This window comes from Macaca thibetana, chromosome 9 (assembly GCF_024542745.1).
Source record: "Macaca thibetana thibetana isolate TM-01 chromosome 9, ASM2454274v1, whole genome shotgun sequence".
Taxonomy (NCBI): Eukaryota; Metazoa; Chordata; class Mammalia; order Primates; family Cercopithecidae; genus Macaca; species Macaca thibetana.
The window spans coordinates 128,194,581-128,214,509 of NC_065586.1; the positions used below are offsets into that span (position 1 = coordinate 128,194,581).

The 19,929-nt window shown below is 55.3% G+C and overlaps 2 protein-coding genes across 2 annotated transcripts in view; one reads left to right on the forward strand and one right to left on the reverse strand.

The window, feature by feature from the left end:
• Positions 1-19,929, reverse strand: part of BNIP3 (BCL2 interacting protein 3) — a 200,426-nt gene that overhangs the window by 126,581 nt on the left and 53,916 nt on the right. The window lies entirely within an intron of this gene.
• Positions 1-19,929, forward strand: part of JAKMIP3 (Janus kinase and microtubule interacting protein 3) — a 135,819-nt gene that overhangs the window by 38,058 nt on the left and 77,832 nt on the right. The window contains 1 exon segment of the mRNA XM_050805555.1: positions 15,079-15,567. Within this exon segment, the coding sequence (XP_050661512.1) occupies positions 15,079-15,567 (489 nt within the window).

Sequence of the window (19,929 nt, forward strand, 5' to 3'; positions counted from 1 at the left end):
AGTCTGTCACTCTGTCACCCTGTCTGGAGTGCAGTGGTGCGATCTCGGCTCACTACAGCCTCGACCTCCTGGGCTCAAGCAATCCTCTCACCTCAACCCCCCAAGTAACTGAGACCACAGGTGTGCACCACCATGCCCAGCTATTTTTTTTTTTTTTTTTTTTTTTTTACTTTTTTGTAGAGACTGGGTCTCGCCATGTTGCCCAGGCTGGTCTCAAACTCCTGGACTCAAGCGATCTTTCTGCCTCAGCCTCCCAGTGTGCTGGGATTACAGGGCTGAGCCACTGCCCCCAGCCAATAATTATCTTCTTAACACAAACACCACATGTGGACATCCCAGCTTTAGTGCCCGGTTCTCTGTCCACCCAATTACAGCAGCATCATGTGACGTTTTGTGCAGTTTTGCCAAAGCACATCCATCTGCGATGCCCCGAGGGACACACGCTCCTTGATGGTCAACAGGCCAGGTTTGCGGGCTCCCCAGGTGCCGGCAGGAGTTCCAGGGCCAGCGTCTGATGGCTGCAACCCAGACCCGCTGGGCACCTTGCGGGGTGTGTTTAGTTGTACCTGGAGGAGAGGATGTTCCCTCTTGGCACAACGTGCAGAAGGCACCAGAGGAAAGGAACAGAGAAGAGGCCTGTTTGCCTCAGAGCTCCTCGTCCTGGACACCCTCACCAGAGAGTTCATGTCATGGTTTCCTGCATAAGTGATCTGAGCCCCGCCTCCTCAAGCATAACTGACAGCTGGACGCACAGGCGGCAACTCCCGTCTGCCAAGTGACCACAGCGCCTCTTGGAGTCAGTTCCACGTGGAACAGTGCAGCTGGCACAAGCTCGTCCATGGTATTCACGTGCCCCACCGTGTTGGGCCTGTTGACAGCATCCAGGCTGATTCGATTTTCGGCTGATACCGCAGCCCTATACGTGGGTCTTGGACCACATGCAAAAGAATTCCTGTAGGAGACGTTCTTGCAAGCCAAATTGGGCCAGAACGTGTCTGTTTGCAGTTTGACGGTGACGTTCCCAGGGCCCGTGGAGAACAGAGAGGGCCCTCCAGGGAGGTCCAGCTGGCTCCCAAGGGCAGCTCCAGGAGCCAGGTCGGGGCAGAGTCCTTGCCGCTGGCTCACACCGGTGGGAAGGTGCTGGCTGCTCTGGGACCACTGGGGTTCAAGATCGTGACTTGGTGCTACTCCTTCCTGCAGACCTAGTTATCCGGGCTTAACCAAGGACTCTGAAATATTCTCGTCTCTGCCAGGGGGTTCTTTCTAGGCTAGGGTTTTCACACCTCACTATGCAGTAGAGCCAGGACCTTGGTCCTGCTGGAGCAGAAGCTGCCGGGAGGCATGGGGAGGCATCGAACACGCCCAGGGCTGCTCAGCATCTGCATCATGGACTTGCCCTCCCACACCAGCTCCTCTGGTCAGCTCCCTCCCTCTCCCAGCCCTTTCATCCTGCCAGTCCCAGGGGGCAGTGGATTTCCAACATTAAAGGAGCTTCCAGGAGATGCAGAAAATAACTATTCTTTGTCTCCTCAACTTCCAGGGTCTTCAGCTAACTAAAGCAGGGGGCTGGAGAGGAAAAACGATGGGTGGGATACAGATGGCGCCTTGGACAAGAGACAGCCCCTGGACCACCAAGACCCCAGAGCATTCTCTGACCCTGCTCCTAACTCATTAACTCCTCCCTCCCCTGCCTCCTTGGCCCGACCCTCCCCCACCTCATTCACCTGCTCTTCTCCTACCTGGTCCTGTCTCCTACTGGTGCCTCCAACCCAAACCTGGACCTTCCCAGCCAAGCGTCATTTAAAACATTCAAGGCCGGGTACAGTGGTTCACACCTGTAGTCCCAGCACTTTGGAAGACCGAGGCGGGAGAATCACTTGAGCCCAGGAGTTCGAGACCAGCCTGGGCAACTTGGCAAAACCTGGTCTCCACCAAAAAAAAAAAACAAAAACATATATTTATACACACGCACACACATATGTATATGTTATATGTGTGTGTGTGTGTGTATATATATACACGTGTGTGTATATATTATACACATGTATATGTAATACACGCATATATATATATTTAAAAAACTGGGCATGGTGGCACTCACCTGTAGTCCCAGCTACGTGGGAAGATGACTTGAGTCCAGGAGGTTGAGGGTACAGTGAGCCATGATTGTGCCACTGCACTCTAGCCTGGGTGACAGAGCAAGACTGTCTCAAAAAACAAAACTTTTTTAAATTAAAAACATTTGAGGTTAAAAAAGATCGTGTGAACACAGAAAATAATATGGCAGACAGGCAGATAGGCACCACCCACAATTAACAAATTACCTCATTTGGGTTCAAATATAAGCAAACTAGAAGCTCTCCGCCTGGCTGCCTGCCCTTGTTCCTGCGCGCCCGCTGAGAGGTCTGGGTCCCCCTGTGCCCGGGCATCTTCCTGGCCTGACAATGACAGCAAGGGTCTCACCGACGGTAATGAGACTTCAGCTCATTGCACCTGAGGGCCCTGAGGACCTGGAGCCTCCAGCCCCTTTTCTTCCAGCTCCCACCTGGGCTTTCTCTTCTCCCTACTCCATTCCATAAATGGACTATCCCATCTGAGTCGACCTTTGAGTCTTCCTGAGCTGGGAAGGGCTCGAGGCTGTAGCTTCTGCGTGGTTAGAAACAGGACCATGGGAAGCCTTCAGGGGCCCCTGGGCTCTTGCAGCTCACACAGCATCTTGGCCTTTACCACAAACATGGGGATTCTTGATCTGCAAAACACTTGCATAAGTCATGGCCAAGCAGGGAAGAGAAAATAGGAATTCAGTCATTACAATGGTCAGCATCAATGCTTCTGAAGTCTTTACTGTGTCCATGCCAAAAGTAATATCGTCATTACAACCCCAGGACAGGAATCTGTAACTAGACCTGCAGCTGTGGAACCGGAGCCTCCTATCTAATTTCCAGCAGATCCAGATACCTCAGAAGCACCCATTGGGGAGAATCCAGTTCTGGACCTCAAGAGAAATCAGTGACCGGCCAGAGGAGCCATTCCCAGAACAGACCGACCTGCTCCACTGGCCTCCTGCAGCCTGGAGGGGACAGGCAGCCCCCAAGCCAGTCTGGAATCCAGCGGTGCCCTGGAAGCTCCCACAGCCCACTGGTGGCCAAGGCGGCATCTGGCAGCCTCCACCAGCTCAGGCGTGGGCAGGTGCTCCTGGGCTGCCGGTGCCTCCAGCAGGGCCTGAGCCTTCGCAGCTCCCAAGGCCGGATCCCAGCGTGGGCCCACCGATAGATGGGCCCTGCCTTCTGTGCAGTTTCCCTGCGGTTGTGGGAAGGTGTGCTCTCCTCTCACGTGGTGATTAAATCCGTTTACATTGAGCAACCGAGGGAGGGGGTGCTGCTTGTTCCTCTGCCATGGTCTTGGGCTGCCATGCACTGGGGAGCTCATCTCTTTATCAGGAATCATTAGAATTCCGCAACTGCATCATTGGGTTTTGCAGGCTGCAATTTTCAGGGTAAGGAAGGTTCCTGTGAGTTCTGGAAAAAGCATTTCGGATTTCAGTCCGATGGTTAATCGATCAGCGAGGAAGACTTGAGCAGACTGAGATTTGACAAGTCAAAAATAAAATGTTTTAAATAAAAGCTGACCCTTCTCCAGGTGCCAGCCCTCTGGGAGAGTGAGACGGACGCTTCCCAGTGAGGAAGGGGAGGGGCTCATAGGAAGGGCTCTCGTGGGAACTGCAGGGATGTGAACTCGGCCTTATCTTGAGCTTGTCTTGAGGAAGGTGCAGTGTGTGCTCCTTTAAAGCGGGGAAGAGCCGTACATGTCGTGAGGATGTAAGTCACCGTGTTTTTGTCATGGACATGAAGGCTGCAGCTCTGGCCTGGGCACGACAGGGCCCCTGATGCCTGTTCCAGGGTTTGGCCACTGCCCACCCTCCTGCAGGCTGAGCCCTGCCTCTTGGAACTGCTTGATGAGGAACCAGTGCAGGGAGCAGAGAAAATCCACGGCAGTCACACCTTTCAGAGGTGCCTGGAAAGTCCTACAAGATCCCGGCTCTAACTGGGGGGCCTGCTTAGAGGTGGGAGACCCTGTGGAAGCTCCAGCCTCCTGCCCCCACAGGAAATGTGTCCTGGGCAGCTGTGCCCCTGCAGGCCTGTGGAGGGAGGTGGCAATGATGGGGACAGGGGCCGAGGCAAGGGGTGGCAGAGCCAGCAGACACGGTGGTGCTGGGGTCACTGCTGAGGAAGTGGCTTTGGAGCAGAGACCCCCCATGAGCACAGGAAGGCTCCGGGTGGGGCTAGAGCCCAGGTAGAAATGGGGTGAATGGGCATGGGTGTGACCTGGAGACCAGGAAGGCCAGGGCAGGTGCAGCCATCATGGGGAGGGTGCAGGAGAGGTCGGTAAAGGTGGCCATGGGCCCCGGGTCCGTGCAGATGTGGGGCAGGAGGGGGCCTAGTAATGTATGGTCCACATGGGGACACTCTGGAGGGAGAAAGGGGGTTACTGATCACTATGCTGGAACAACAAGGAAAGCCAGCCTCCCCGGACTGCTGGGCATCCCACTGTGGCAAGGCAGGGAGCTTGGGCTGTGCTCCAGGCACGGCCAACAGCCTCTGGGAGCCTTAAAGCTGGACATGACCTGACTTCTATTTGCATATTATATATTGTAAATACGTTTATTTAAAATATTTCGACGTTTTAAACATACCCTCTGGCTGCTGCGGGAGGGGCTGAGGGGAGCAGAGAGCAGTGGGAGGCGGCTGCTCATGCCGTGGCTGAGGGTGGCAGCTGTGGAGGGGCATAGGGCAGAGACACCAGGATATGTGGGCAGGCAGGGGTAGAGTCTGTGGGTGGACGGTGTGTGGAACGGCTCTGGGACACGGGAGAGGAGCCAGGAGGTGTGGGCAGGTGTGGGGGTAGAGTCTGTGGGTGGACGGTGTGTGGAACGGCTCTGGGACACGGGAGAGGAGCCAGGAGGTGTGGGCAGGTGTGGGGGTAGAGTCTGTGGGTGGACGATGTGTGGAATGGCTCTGGGACACGGGAGAGGAGCCAGGAGGTGTGGGCAGGTGTGGGGGTAGAGTCTGTGGGTGGACGGTGTGTGGAATGGCTCTGGGACACGAGGGAGAGGGGCCAGGAGGTGTGGGCAGGTGGGGGTAGAGTGTGCGCGTGGACGGTGATTGGGATGCTCCAGGCTCGGGTCTGAGCAGCAGTGGCCGGGCTGCCCTTTGCTGAGGTGGCATCTGGGCAGGATAATGGGCACTGGGGGCTGGAGAACATCAAGGATTCTGCATGGGACAGGGCACCATGGAGCCTCACACCAACATCCAGGTGGGGGCTGCCATGTTGGCGGTGAGCATAGGTGGCCACCGTCCCGCGGGGCACACGGGTCTCAGGTGTGGGAACAGGGTCTCCGGGTGGTGGGAGATGCTGCCCGGAGAACAGCGCGAGGGGAGACGGGGCTGGGACCCGCCCTGGGCACTCGGCTTGTCAGCTGGGAAGCCCAGAGAGGGCAGCGAGGAGGCCATGCTCTTGGCCTTCTCCCTCCTCACATCTGCTTCCAGAACATTCCATCCCGCCTCGGTTCTTTTGGGCTGTTAGGTTTTAAGAAGGGTCTCTTTTCCTGGTTCCTTATTTTGTTCAATTGTCTTCTTTTCTTCAGTGTTTTTGTCTACAAAGTCCCACGTGGCTCTTTTGATTTACATGAATGTCTTGCATTTAAAAAAAGTCTCTGCCTGCCCCTGGGGACTGTCTGCTTATTACTGTGGGTACCTGAATGTTCTGAGCCTTTAGGAGTGGGGAAATAGTTCCCATAAAGAGTCTGGGATTCAGATTCTCCTTGTCCACAGCCACGTGTCTCCTGGGACAGAGCAGCTCTCCACCTCCCCTCCGACACCAGCTCACATGGAGGATGCATCCGACTACCGGGCTGCCGCTTCTTGGTCAGCCTCCCGCTGCCTGGCTGCAAATCCCCTCTCTCCACTCCCTCTGTCCTTCCCTTCTGCCCCCTTTGGCTGCTCCATTCTTTCCTACTCCTCAGAAAGAAACAGACAGTTCTCATCAGAGAACATGCACAGCTAGGGTTTGAAAGACTGTGACCTTCCCACTTTCTAAAGCGTGACTTACTGAAATGTACAAGAAATACACCTACCTAGTGACCAGGACGCTGTATATCCCTGGTCTGAAAGCAGTTGTCACCTCAGTCCAGGGCTTACTAGCCACTCTTGGCCTGCTTTAGGGGATTCAACTTGCACCTCCCAGGATTCTGTGATAAAGTTCAGGAGGTAGATCTGTGAATGGCCAAAAGCATTAGCGGTATTATTTAAGGATATGCAAATCAAAACAAAGTCAAAGCACCCAGTTGCTTTTTACATGGCAGATCCCTGGGGTCGCTGATTGGGTGGAGAAGTGATGCTCTGAGAAGCCGCTGGAAGCTTCTCTGCAGGTGCCTTGGCCACCAGTGCACGGCCCTGAGATGCTGCCAGGCTTCTGTGGCAGTGACTCCGCTGTTAGGAAAAGCGGAATCCGGCAGATACACAGGGTGTTGGTTTTAGCTCTGCTAATGAGAAGGAACAAAGTGGCCACCTGGCTGTCCCGACCTGAGGAAATTGCTAAGGATGTTACGTTGTGTTTACGCAGCAGACTGCCCTGCAGCCATTGGAATCTCATTGAGGAAGAATGTTTGCTAATAGAGGAACTCCCCATTGTCAGGCTAAGAAAAGCCTGGGAAAGGGACAGCAGGGCTTTGTGGAGTTTTCCTGTTGAGGAAAATCTTCACCTGTATCAGGTCATGGAGACACTTTCCTATGTTTTCTTCTAGAAGCTGTGGTGTTTTACCTCTCAATTTTAAATTGGAAACCCAGCAGGGATTGATTTTGGCACATGACGTGAGTAGGATATGATTGTGGATATAAGACGGACCTGGCACCTTTCCCGTGAAAAAGGCTTTACCCGCTGCACTTGCAGCTTCACTTTTCCAATAAAGCCGTGGCCATGCTTGTGAGCCTGTGACATAGTCAGCGTTACCAGCCAGTCCTTCGCCTCTTCTGGGTGTGAGCCTGTGTCATAGCATTACCGGCCAGTCCTTCGCCTCTTCCGGGAGGATGCCTGTGCCGTGCGACTTTGCAGAGCTTTGCTTTGTTCTGGTCAGTGCAGCAGTGACCTGGGCCAGGCCCAAGCCCAGCCCTCTGTCTCCCCTGCTTACTCCTTCACCTCTGTCCTCCTGTGTCTAGACCAGTGGCCAGTCCCAGGAAAAGTGCCATGTGGTACCCACTGAGCCCAGCCTAGGCCACCTGACTCCAGCTGACTACTAGACTCATGAGAAAAAAACGAATGGTTGTTGCTTCTGTGTAGTATGGCGAAAGTTTACTTATTATTTTTGAGACAGAGTCTCACTCTGTCACCCAGGATGTAGTGCAGTGGTGCGATCATAGCTCACTGCAGCCTCTACCCACTGGCTCAAGCAATCCTCCCACTTCATCCTCCCAAGTAGCTGGGACTACAGGCATGCATCACTGCACCTGGCTAATTTTTTAATTTAGTTTTTTGTACAGACGGGATCTCACTGTGTTGCCCAGGCTGGTCTTGAACTCCTCAAGCCACCCTCCTGCCTCTGCCTTGCACAGTGCTGGGATTACAGGATGAGCCACTGTGCCCGAACAGCAAGAGTTGGCTGTTAGTCACGGAAGCTCCCTGATAGCCTGTTTTGGATTCTATTCTCTCTCGGTTCTTTGCATTTCCATCTACATTTTAGAATCCCTTTGGAGATTTGCATCTTTATAACAGCTTCTATACATTGAATTGCATTGAATCTACAGATCAATTTGAGGAAAATAAACATGTTTATAATGTCGAGTCTTTGGATTCACGAGTACGAGATATTCTTCCATTTATTTAAATGCTTTTAAATTTCTGTCTAACACTTGGTACTTTTCAGCACAGAGGTCTTGGGCATGTTTTCCAACACGTATTCAAAAGTGTTGGATTTTTTGGATACCATTATAAATGGTACGTTTGATATTTTCATTCCTAATTTTTTGCTGATGATGTATAGAAATCCAGTGATTTAAAAAATATTTGAATTGAGCGTTCCTCAATGAATTCATTTCTTCATTCAACCAATCTAATGAATACATATTTTTCCATGACATGGGAAAAGCGTGGTGAGTGGCTGCATGATCCGGGCGAGGGTGAGTTATGCATGAAGTGTTAGCTGGTGCGGCTCCGATTCCATAAACACTTCCCCGAGCTGCCAAATGCCAAAAAATCTGCTCAAATTAGCGCTGAGCACCGTTCATATACCCGCTCTGCCGCCAGCTCCAGCCCTGGCGGGTCACCGCGATCGCGGCCGGGGTCACCCTGGCGGGTCACGGAGATCGCGGCCGGGGTCACCCTGGCGGGTCACGGAGATCGCGGCCGGGGTCACCCTGGCGGGTCACCGAGATCGCGGCCGGGGTCACCCTGGCGGGTCACTGCGATGGCGGCCGGGGTCACCCTGGCGGGTCACTGCGATGGCGGCCGGGGTCACCCTGGCGGGTCACTGCAATCGCGGCTGGGGTCATGCCAGTGGTACACTTCTGTGATCAGAGGGGCACTCTGGGCCCCCTGCTACCGATGGGCTGGGATCCCACCAGCGGCCCAGAGGAGGTCTCCGCACAGCCGCTTGTCAGCCCGGCTGCACTCATCTGGGCCCTTCCAGGCGCCACAGCCCTGATCTTGAACTCTAGTTTTCTGCGTTATCCTGGAGTCATCTCAGGGGACGTTACGGCTGGTTTAAAATAGAGATGTTGACCTGTGACTCGGTGACAGCAGGACAGGCCTGGTAGAGGAGGTTGGTGTGTTCCCCTTCAGTGTTTGTCATTTGCATAAAGGAAATAGTCCTTAAATAGTTGTCTCCAAAGAGGACCCCAAATTCTAGAGCAATTGTTGGAGGTTAGCGGAAGATACTTTCTCTGGAAATAAGACTGTAGGGAAAAATGTTGTTTCTAGTAGAAATGTGGTTTGACTAAAAGTTACTCGTGAAAAAAATGGAAAGGACCTTTGTCCATTTCATTTAAGATTCTATCAACCTTGGAGCAGCCCTGAGGGCTCAGCAGTCCTCCAGCTCCCACTGGAGCCGTGAATATTTGGCGACATCATAAATGAGTATGGCCATGTCCGGCCATAAGCGGGCATTGGGCCGGATGTGCTGGAAACTCCTCGGAGTGGGAGCGCAAGGCCCTTGGCAGCAGAACCTGGTCCATGGTGGGCAGGGGCTCTCGGCACTGTGGTCCGAATGTAGGACCCCCACATGTCCTCCCCCAACCCCAGACAGGGCCCTTGCTGGGCTATTTTGTTGCTTGTTAGAAGAAGTGCCTTTTCTCCACGGTTTAAAACAGTAACAATCTCAACTCCTGGAATGTATTTTTGATTCAGATGCCAACAATTCTCATGAATAACAACGGATAAAACCTTTCAGCGCATTGCAGATTCCAGTGGGTGACCTCAGGTTTGCCTGAACGGTTCCTGCTGCTCGGGTGTTCAGTGCTTTGCAGATTTGACGGTGACCTCAGGTTTGCCTGAACGGTACCTGCTGCTCAGGTGTTCAGGGTGTTGCAGATTCTGGTGGGTGACCTCAGGTTTGCCTGAACGGTACCTGCTGCTCAGGTGTTCAGGGTGTTGCAGATTCTGGTGGGTGACCTCAGGTTTGCCTGAACGGTACCTCTGCTCAGGTGTCCCTCAGGACCTTCCCCAGGTGCGGCCTGGTCAGAACTGTGCGTTGTGGCCACCTGTCCTGGGAGCGCCGGCTTTGTGCCACTTTGTGCTGGTCATTGGATCTCACCCGAACGAGTGGGGAATGGTCCATCCTCGTGGCATCCAGGTCTGGCCTGAGGGTTGAAGCCGATCTTGACCCAGGGAGGGAGCATAGTGGCGCCTGTCGCTGCTGAAATACAGGTCTGCAGGCAACGTGGGTGACCTTGTTTCTAGGCGTAGGACAGAAGCATCTGGGTGGCCAGGCTGGGCTGGGCTCGCTGCACTGGGGCCTTGTCCACATGTGGGCCTCGGGGCCTGGCCAGTGTCCACACTTCCAGCTCTTGTCCACCCTTCAGGGTCTGTCCTGATGCTGTCCGGACTCTACCCCTGAAGGGTGGGCAGGCCTGTGGCTACCTGCTGGTTTCTGGCTTGGTTTCTCCCCAGGTCACCCCTGCTTCACCCCTACTTCACCCCCACTTCACCCCTGCAGCTGGACAGGGCCACGCCAGTGTGGCTGCCCAAGCCCGTTGGTTAAGGGAGGGATGGGGCATCTGTCAGAAACACGCACAAACACCTGGTGTCCCATAGATCAGGGTGGTGCTTGTTTTGAACTGGTGGAAAAGCACATTGGGGCTCACAAAATGTGACCCATTCTGGGCAGGCGTGAGAGGAAGGAGACGTCATCCTCGACTCTTTCAGAAGTAGGTTTAGTGGATGTTTCAGAAATGACTTTAGTTAAATGCCTCATTCACACATGTCATAGCCCCCGATGGCCTAAACTGCAAGGTTTCCAAGCCCCATTAGGTGTGTGTGCATGCATCTCTGCCTGTGCATGTATGTGTGCGTGTGTGTGTCTGTGCATGCATGTGGAGGGGGCATGTGTGTTTTGTGTGCATGTGTGTGCACAAGTGTGTGCGTGTGTGTGCACATGTGTGGAGGCATGTGTGTGGTGTGTGTGCACATGTGTGTATGTGGGGGCATGTGTGTGGTGTGTGCCTCTGTGCCTGTGTGTGCATGTGTGTGGTGTGTGCATGTGTGTGGTGTGTGCATGTGTGTGGTGTGTGGTGTCTGGTGTCTGGTGTGTGCATGTATGTGGTGTGTGTGCATGTGTGTGGTGTGAGGTGTGTGATGTGTGGTTTGTGCATGTGGGTGGTGTGTGCATGTGGGTGGTGTGTGGTGTGTGGTGCTTGCATGTGTGTGGTATGTGCGTGTGTGTGCTGTGTGCCTGTGCGTGCATGTGTATGGTCTGCATATGAGTAGGGTGAGGGGAACAGGATGGGTGAGGCTTGAGCAATCAGCAGGCTTCATGGGTCTCCCCTGCGTCCCCTGGGACCTCGTAGCTCCATGCCAGCTCTCCCTAACCCCTTAGACTTCTAAGGGTGGAGCCTCAGATGTTAATGGTTCAGACTCTAGGCGCTCTATTTAAACAGTGACTCTCTACCCTGGCCCTATGTTACAATCCCCTGTGGAGTGAGAGATGAAGAACAGCCCAGCACCCAATTGCCCCCACCCTGTGCCTCTGCCCAGAGGTCCCTTTCACCCCACAAGGCGTCTCCTGCTTTAGGCCTGTCCCCAACCCCCTGGGCAGATTTACCAGTCTCTGGTTGCCTGTGGTTGTTAACTCAGATGGCAGTAAATAGCAGTGCCGTGGCTCCTGGGGGATGCTGGGGAGATGACTGCAGCTCACCTGGGGGTCAGTGGGGAGATGGCCACAACTCACCGACATCTGGCCCACCTGTGGATCCCAGGAGAGGTGTGAGAATAGACACCAGAACTCACTGTGTGGAATTACAAGTGATTACATGACACAGAACCCAGTTAGATATTTCAGGGAAATTCAGGAAGACTGAAATAACAGAAGTGAACAACAGGAAAATAAATCTCATCAAGTTACTATAACAAAAAGAAATAAGTAGAAAAACGTTCCTACAGACAATGAAACCATACCGGACAAATGCTCCAAAACAGATGGAAGCTATCATGGGCTGTTTCAAAAGGAACTAAAGGACATCAATAAAATGATATAAGGGGCTGGTGGGGTGGCTCACGCCTGTAATCCCAGCACTTTCGGAGGTGGAGGCAGGCGGATCTCCTGAGCCCAGGAGTTTGAGACCAGACTCGGCACCATTGACCCCATCTCTGTGGCACATGCTGCGTAATTTCTTTTCTCTACTGATTCCCATTCAAGTTTTCATGAAGGTGAAATTATTGCCTGGTTGGAGGAGGGGCAAGCTGGGCTCTGGGCACAGTGTGGGCCTCAGTTCTGGCTCCGCCATGCCTCGCACAGGACCTGCTGTCCCCAAGCCGCAGCCCCACAAGCACGGTGAGCAGAACAGCCTCCCCAGCCTCCTTCCCCTACACACCACGCGCGTTCCGGAGCCCGAGTGAAGGGGATTTGGCACGGGACGAGAGGACTCACTAGTCCCCACCCACAAGTGGTATAGAAACGCCCTGGAAAATCTCACTTTTTTACCATTGAACTCAGTGTGAGCTGGAAAAGCAGGAGGTCCCACCTTAAGTGGAAGCCAAAGTAAGGACCGTGTCTGCTCACTCCGGCCTCTCGGGAGTCAGCAGAACTCACATGGCTGGACCAACGACGCTCGCTGGGCCCCGTGTGCAGTTGTGGAATCTCTGGGCCTCGAGCAAGGTTTGGAGAGAGCGTGGTGGCTGGGATTTCTCTGTACTGTGGGGTCTGGGTGGACCAAAAGGAAGGCTCAGGGTTGAGCCCTGCAGGACACGAGGACTGCCAGCCAGGGAGCAGCAGAGTGAGTCAGTGCCACATGTCCTGATGGGGAAATAGCAGCCACCTGTCCCCCAGCAACCCCTCCCCCAGCAACCCCAGAAAGCCTCCGGAAGGGAGGGAGACAAGACAGTCACAAAGAGAGAAATAAGCACTTTTACGGAGTGATCACCACTGTGCAGAAAGTGAAAAAAAGTAACAAAATCGGCGTGCCTGGGAGGGCAGGGACAGAAGCCCTAGTGTGGGGACGGACTGTGCTGGGCCAGGAGGAGATGACACCAGGAACCTTCAGAGGCCACGCCACGTGCTGCAGGAGGGGCTTCCGGCTGGGGAGGAGTCGGGGGTCCAGGTTTTGTGGGACCAGAATTCCTACAGCTATGGGTGAAGAAAACAAAATGCCAAGTTCAGAGTTGCCAAGAAAAAAAATGCCAAGTTCAGGGCGTGGGTGAGGGTGTGGATGTGGATGAGGGTATGGATGTGGGTGAGGGCGTGGGAGAGGGTGTGGGCATGGGTGTGGGGGCTGGAACCTGCGTTTCATTCTCTGTGGTGCCCTTTCCATGGGGTATGAGATCCTGTGGCTCCTGCAAGGACCTTGCTTATATTCTAAGTGCGCCTGAGGGTCCCAAGGGGGCTGAAGCGTTGAGCTTTATGTTCCAAGGGACCCCTTTTCTGTGGGATTGTGGCACAGCGGGGGGAGGTGGGTTGGAAGAGGACGTGGCCCTGGGCAGGAGAGCAGGTGGCAGGCTTGGGGGTACCCACAGCGGGAGCTGACAGGTTTGCCGATGGCTGGGAGTGGGACGTCAGGAAGGATGGGAGCCAAGAGCAGAGGCTCCGGCTGAGGGGCCATTTCCTGGGACCAGGGCTGCGGCGGAATTCTGCTTGGACAGATGAGACGTGAGATGTCCCTTGCGTGGCTGTATATTCCTCAGGTCCTGGCAGGAAGCAGATGATGCCCAGGGCATGGCCAAGAGGTTACCCAGGGGCTGTTTCTCTGAGTAGATGGGGGAGGTGGAAGAGCCGGGGCCAGTGGGGACACAGCTGACTCCATCCTGCGTCTGTAGGGACAAGGGGGGCGTCTGTTATGAGAGATGCGGCCTGGGGAGCAGGGCCACCTCCCAACAGAAGTGGGGGCCGCAGACAGACCTCCTGGGCCTGCTAATGGTGCCTCTGTGGTCATGTTCCCTGTGTCCTGTTGGGGCTACCCACTGGCCGGACCCAAGAGGGGTCAGAGAGTGGGGGTCCCGGAGAGGCAGCCTCGCAGGCTAGCCCCCCGCATGCAGGCCACAGGACCCTCACAGTCACCAAGGCCTGGCCCCTAGAGTTCCAGAGAGGGGGCTGGGCCAGTGATGAGAGCTTGGGGTCCAGCAGCATGCGATGGTCTTGGAGGCCCAGGAAGGAACAGAGGGAAGAGGGCAGGGCTGTGGGTGCACCCCAGAGTCATCAGGCCAGAAGATGGGGGCCGTGGGTGCACCCCAGAGTCATCAGGGCAGAAGATGGGGGCTGTGGGTGCACTCCAGAGTCATAAGGCCAGAAGGTGGGGGCTGTGGGTACACCCCAGAGTCATGCCAGAAGGTGGGGGCTGTGGGTGCACCCCAGAGTCATAAGGTCAGAAGGTGGGGGCTGTGGGTGCACCCTAGAGTCATGAGGCCAGAAGATGGGGGCTGTGGGTGCACCCCAGAGTCGTGAGGCCAGATGATGGGGGCTGTGGGGAGCGTGGGCAGCCAGGTGAGCAGGAGCCCTGAGCCACAAGAGCAATCTCCCAGGGGCTCAAACGCTATGAAGTGGGCAGGAGTCCACCACGGGCCTAACCGTTCAGCTGGGTAGGGGCACCAGAGTCCCGAAACGGCAGGGAAGGGGGCCAGGGTGCCGCTGGAGATCCAGGGCAAATCTGGATTTCAGCCACTTTTTCATCCCATAAATGGACTTTGAGCACCCACTGCCAGTTTGTGGATGGTTGACAGCGTGGACAAGGGTTTGAGCACCTGGATGAAAACACATGGCCCAGAGTCAAAAATCCCAGGGTTCCCCTTAGACACCACCCAGATGGCGCAGTGGCTCAGATTTGTTTCCAGGTTTGCCGAGAACATCATGGGACACAAGCGCAGCTCCTGCCATGTGGGTGAGAATGCAGGGAACGGAGCGGGAGCTGCCTGGGGACACTGCAGGTACAGCCCCGTCCCAACTCAGGGCAGCCCCTGCCCGCTCCTCGCTGGGCCGTGTCCAAGGGGAAGAGTCCCACCCTTTTCCTGGTGGATTCACCTGGGAGGTGACCATGGTCTTGCCTCCCCTGTATAACCTGATCCTGGATTAGGTGCACAGACTTCCGTGGACTGAGTGTGTCCGCGGTCTCATGTTCCAGGCTGGAGTGGGTTCTCCTGTGGATGCTATGAGTGCACATTCCTGCCCTCCACCAATCAGGTTTGATTCCAGGTTTTCGTAGCCATGTTTGTTAAGGGGTAATTCCAGAATGGAAGATAACCCCCAAGTTTCAAAAAAATCCTCCCCAAATGCACATTCAGGTGTGTGAGTGTGCATCATGGAAGCTCCTCCCAAATACACATTCAGGTGTGAGTGTGTACACGGCCGGAGCTCCTGCCACAGTCGGTCTCGCTGTTGTCTTTCAGGTCAGCAAAGTGGAACGCGAGAAAAACCAGGAGCTGCGGCAGGTGCGTGAGCATGAGCAGCACAAGACTGCAGTCTTGCTCACAGAGCTCAAGACAAAGCTGCACGAGGAGAAGATGAAGGAGCTACAGGCCGTGCGTGAGACGCTGCTGCGGCAGCATGAGGCCGAGCTGCTCAGGGTCATCAAGATCAAGGACAACGAGAACCAGCGGCTGCAGGCACTGCTCAGTGCCCTGCGTGATGGTGGCCCTGACAAGGTCAAGACCGTGCTGCTGTCCGAGGCCAAGGAGGAGGCCAAGAAGGGGTTCGAGGTGGAGAAGGTCAAGATGCAGCAGGAGATCACCGAGCTCAAGGGCGCCAAGAGGCAGGTGGAGGAGGCGCTGACGCTGGTGATTCAGGCGGACAAGATCAAGGCCGCAGAGATCCGCAGTGTGTACCACCTACACCAGGAGGAGATCACCCGCATCAAGAAGGAGTGTGAGCGGAGATCCGCAGGCTGGTACGTGGGCGGGCAGGGGCGGGCATGGGCGAGAGCACAGGTGTGGGCTCTGGGAGCACGCAGGTAGCACCTGGGCGGCTCTGGCTTCACCCCCCATGACATTCTCAGCACAGGCTCCTCATGCCACCCCTGTTGGTTTTGAGGACCCTAGAGTCATGACACCACTAGAAAAGGTTCAGACCCACAGTCAGGCCCCTACAGGGCAGGCCAGACTCTCACCTCCCCTTCTGCACAAACACCAGCTCTACTTCCTTTCTTAACTTGGGCCAGAGCAAGAAACCTAGAAATCGGCGCTGCCCATTCCCACAGCAGGGTTCACGGACACCTCTTTTTAGTGTCCCGGGTTATACCTGATGCCAGGCAGGGCTCAGTGTTTTGCGGCAGGAGTCCCACACGTCTTCATCGGGGGACTCAGAGGGAATTATCCAGTGATTCTCCAGTTGAACTCACTGGATCGAGAGAGACCAGGAGGCCCCGGGGGGTGCGATGGCCTCCAGCTGCCCTGAGGTCCCCGTCTCTGCGAAACCATTGCACTTGGGCTGGACCAGATGAGCTGCCGGATTTGTGGGTCAATGAGGTCTAATGTTGGCACCTATACCTGGAGCATCCTAATAGCTCCAGAGACTCGGGCACCCATAGTAGGCACCAGTAGAGTCGATGTTCTCAAAGGCCTAGGGTTCAGCTGACGAGAATGTCCAGGGATTGCAAGGGACTGATTGATTGCACCCGATGCCCCTTGTCCTTTGGAGAGGAGACTGTCCTGTGATTAGAGGTGCGTGCCCCAGCCCTGTGCCTCTTCAGGACCCCGAGCCCCGGGCACCTTGATGGGTTGCAGTGATCTTTCCATGTGGTGTGACCGTGCACCTGGGGCAGCTTTCCTCTGCCTGCTTCCTGGGGCCTCTGGTCTCCAGGGATGGCCTCCAGGCTGGGCCAGCGTGTGGAACTCCCAGAGAGGGGCAGCCACTCTCCACACCTACAGCCAGGAGGGGAGAACCAGCCACTGTGGAGTAAATATGACCTTGCCATGGCATACACATGGGTGCCCCCAAACATGCCTAACCTGGGTGATCCCCTTCCTTTCCAAAGTGGTCCCTGTTCCAACCTCCCCTACAACTCTTCGCCCTCCCGAGCCATATATCGATGTCACCTTAGCAACCCAAGGACCTGGCCCAAGCCAGCACTCGTAAGAACTGGGTGCTTTCCTCGCATGATGCGGAGCTTGCTTTTCTGTGCAGGGAAGGAAGGAAGCATTGCCACTGTCCTGGGAAGGTGGGAGGGACAGGCGGCTGCCTCTGCCCAGTGCCACACGACCCTTTCATTTGTCGTGGTTGGATTCGATGCTCTCAGTAGAGGAAGACGGCTTTTTCCTTAAGTAAAGGCTCGTAACAGAAACCAGCAGTTCCCTGCCATCCCCTCTCACCGTACTAGAGCAGCTACTCGTAACTCCTCTGGCTGATTCTTCTGGATTTTATTTCAAATTTTTGAAAGCATGCTCCAACCTGTGTCTTCACTCTCCATCCTCGCCAGATCTCCCCCTCCACATAGGCTTCTCTGCAGGCAGGGGCAGGCTGATCCTAAAACCTACCCCAAAGTGCAGGTGTGTTACCTGTTCTGTGTATTATCTTTTCCCCGTGCTCAGCAGCATCGTGTTATGATCTAAGGTCTTACATTTTAAAGTAAAACAGTCTAATTTGTTTATCTTCCCCTTTAGGATTGGCACTCACTTTGTCTTGTTTAGGAAATCTTTTGATCCCAAAGTTTGGAAGCCTCATCTTTTGAACATGTTATAGTTCCATCTTCCATACTTATGTCTGTAGCAGCCCTTGCTTAAAAGACCGTCTCTCGGCTTCCCACAGCACCTCTGCCAGCTCGCACCTGTTCTCACAAGAGTGGACTTTCTGCTGTGTCTCATCGTCAGTCCCTCCTCCACCCTACTTTGTAGTAGTTATTCTAGCTTTATAAAAAGGCTTCATTTCTGGAGTAGCATGTTCTCCCACTTTGTTCGCCTTAAAGAGTAACCTGCCTCGTCTTCTTGGCCCTCTAGAATTCCATATAAATTTCAGAATCATCTTTGCTCTAAATAAAAAAACTGTTGGAATTTTGGGATTTTAACCAAACTGTTCAAGGATAAATTTTAACAGAAGGTATAATCATGACTCTCATACAAACAGTGAACACATGTCAAAGATTTTATTAACTCATTACTTTCAACCAATGCAAATGAGGACTTGACCCACAGAGATTCACGTTCCCTGCCTGACAAAAACCATTTGCATTCCCATGCACAGGAATCGTGTCCGTCTGTGCCCAGGAAATGAGCACTTTGCCCACACCCTTCTCAGAGTTTAACTGTTCTTTCCGTGGAGTCGTAGAACAGCCTAATCAGAGACGAAGGCACACCCTCCTGGGGTCAGGTCGTCCCCAGGGGCTCTGGCATTCCAGTACAAGGACAATCAGAAATCTTCTCTTGCCTATTTCAAAGTCTTATATGATCTTTTCCTATAGAATCTGTAGATTTGGGACATCCCCTTTATTTATTGTTTCGATGCTTAAACACATATACACCCTGTCAGTGGGAAGACGGTGCTGCCCGTGAGAGGCCCCCACCACCACCATCCAGGAACTCTGGGTCTGCTTGGGTCCTGTGGAGGAGGGACTGGCTGGGGGCTCACATCCCATCCACAGCGTGATTCGCACCTTCCCCCAGGGGTGGCTGTTGGAGCCCAGCCCAGTCCGCACAGCTGTTGGGATGCACTTCCTTCTAGTCCTGACCACAGCTGCCCAGGCCTCATCAGGGACACACCTCCCATCAGTTCATCCTCAGCCCCGTTCCCAGAGCCCAGCTATCTCTCTGTCTATATCCTGGTTTTGTGCAATTTAAATAAAATAATGAAAAACCCAGGGAGTACTTGGCTCCATGCCCAGAGCACAAGAGGTGCCCTGAGGGCATCAGCTGTGGTGATGGAGCTTCTGATGGCACCAGGAATCCAGCCACCGGGACACTTTCTTTCTGGGGACCCTGTCCCAGTGGGGCCCACTTGCCTAACTGACAAGGGCCCCAGGACCTCAGATCTTCTCCTTTAAGGCCATCATTTATGAGAACATCCCGTCCTCTAAAACCCAGTGATGACGTGCAGGGCTGCTCCCCAGGCCCAGCTGTGAGGGAATGTATGGAGTTAAATCTAGGTGTGAGGTGGAGGGGCTGGGAGAGCCGGGCAGGTGTGAGGTGGAGGGGCTGGGAGAGCCGGGCAGGTGTGAGGTGGGGGGGCTGGGAGAGCCGGGCAGGTGTGAGGTGGGGGGGCTGGGAGAGCCGGGCAGGTGTGAGGTGGGGGGGCTGGGAGAGCCGGGCAGGTGTGAGGTGGGGGGGCTGGGAGAGCCGGGCAGGTGTGAGGTGGGGGGGCTGGGAGAGCCGGGCAGGTGTGAGGTGGAGGGGCTGGGAGAGCCGGGCAGGTGTGAGGTGGGGGGGCTGGGATGGCCGGGCAGGTGTGAGGTGGGGGGGCTGGGAGAGCCGGGCAGGTGTGAGGTGGGGGTGCTGGGAGAGCCGGGCAGGTGTGAGGTGGAGGGGCTGGGAGAGCCGGGCAGGTGTGAGGTGGGGGGGCTGGGAGAGCCGGGCAGGTGTGAGGTGGGGGGGCTGGGAGAGCCGGGCAGGTGTGAGGTCGGGGGGCTGGGAGAGCCGGGCGGGTGTGAGGTGGAGGGGCTGGGAGAGCCGAGCAGGTGTGAGGTGGGGGGGGGCTGGGAGAGCTGAGCAGGAGTGCGGCCTCTCCAGCTGTGGGGGCTGTGGCACAGTGCAGTGTCCAGCCTGGGGATAAGGGGCAGCTTCGTGAGGATGGGGAAGTCTGGGATGGAAGCTGCTCAGAGAGGGACTCAGAGCAGGGCTGGGGTAGAAAAGTGGGAGGAAGGTGGCCCAGAGGTGGCCCAGCCCCAGGGGACTGGGGGTGGTCAGAGAAGAGGCAGGCTGGGGTGAGGGTGGGGTTCAGAGGCAGGGCCCTGCCCTGAGAGTCAGCAGAGCCAGTAGAGCTGGGGGTGCAAAGCGCTGCTGGGCCTTTGAGCCTGGGGCAGGACAGTGGCCTCCCAGGCCTGGCAGGAGCTGCAGGCAGAAGGAACAGCCGCCGACCCAGCTCACAAGGCCCCAGCAAGGCCAGGTGGGTGACAGAGGCCTCGGGTTCTCCCAACAAGAGACCTCAGCTACTATTACAGCTGAAAATATCGCACAACCTTGGTTCCTTACATCAGCCAAACATTTTGCTGTTTTTGTGGCCATAGCACAGGCTGGCACCTGAGTCCCAGAACATTCTGGTGTGGGATGCTCGGCCTCGCCAGGCCCTGAGTGAGGACACAGTGGGTCAGGGATGGA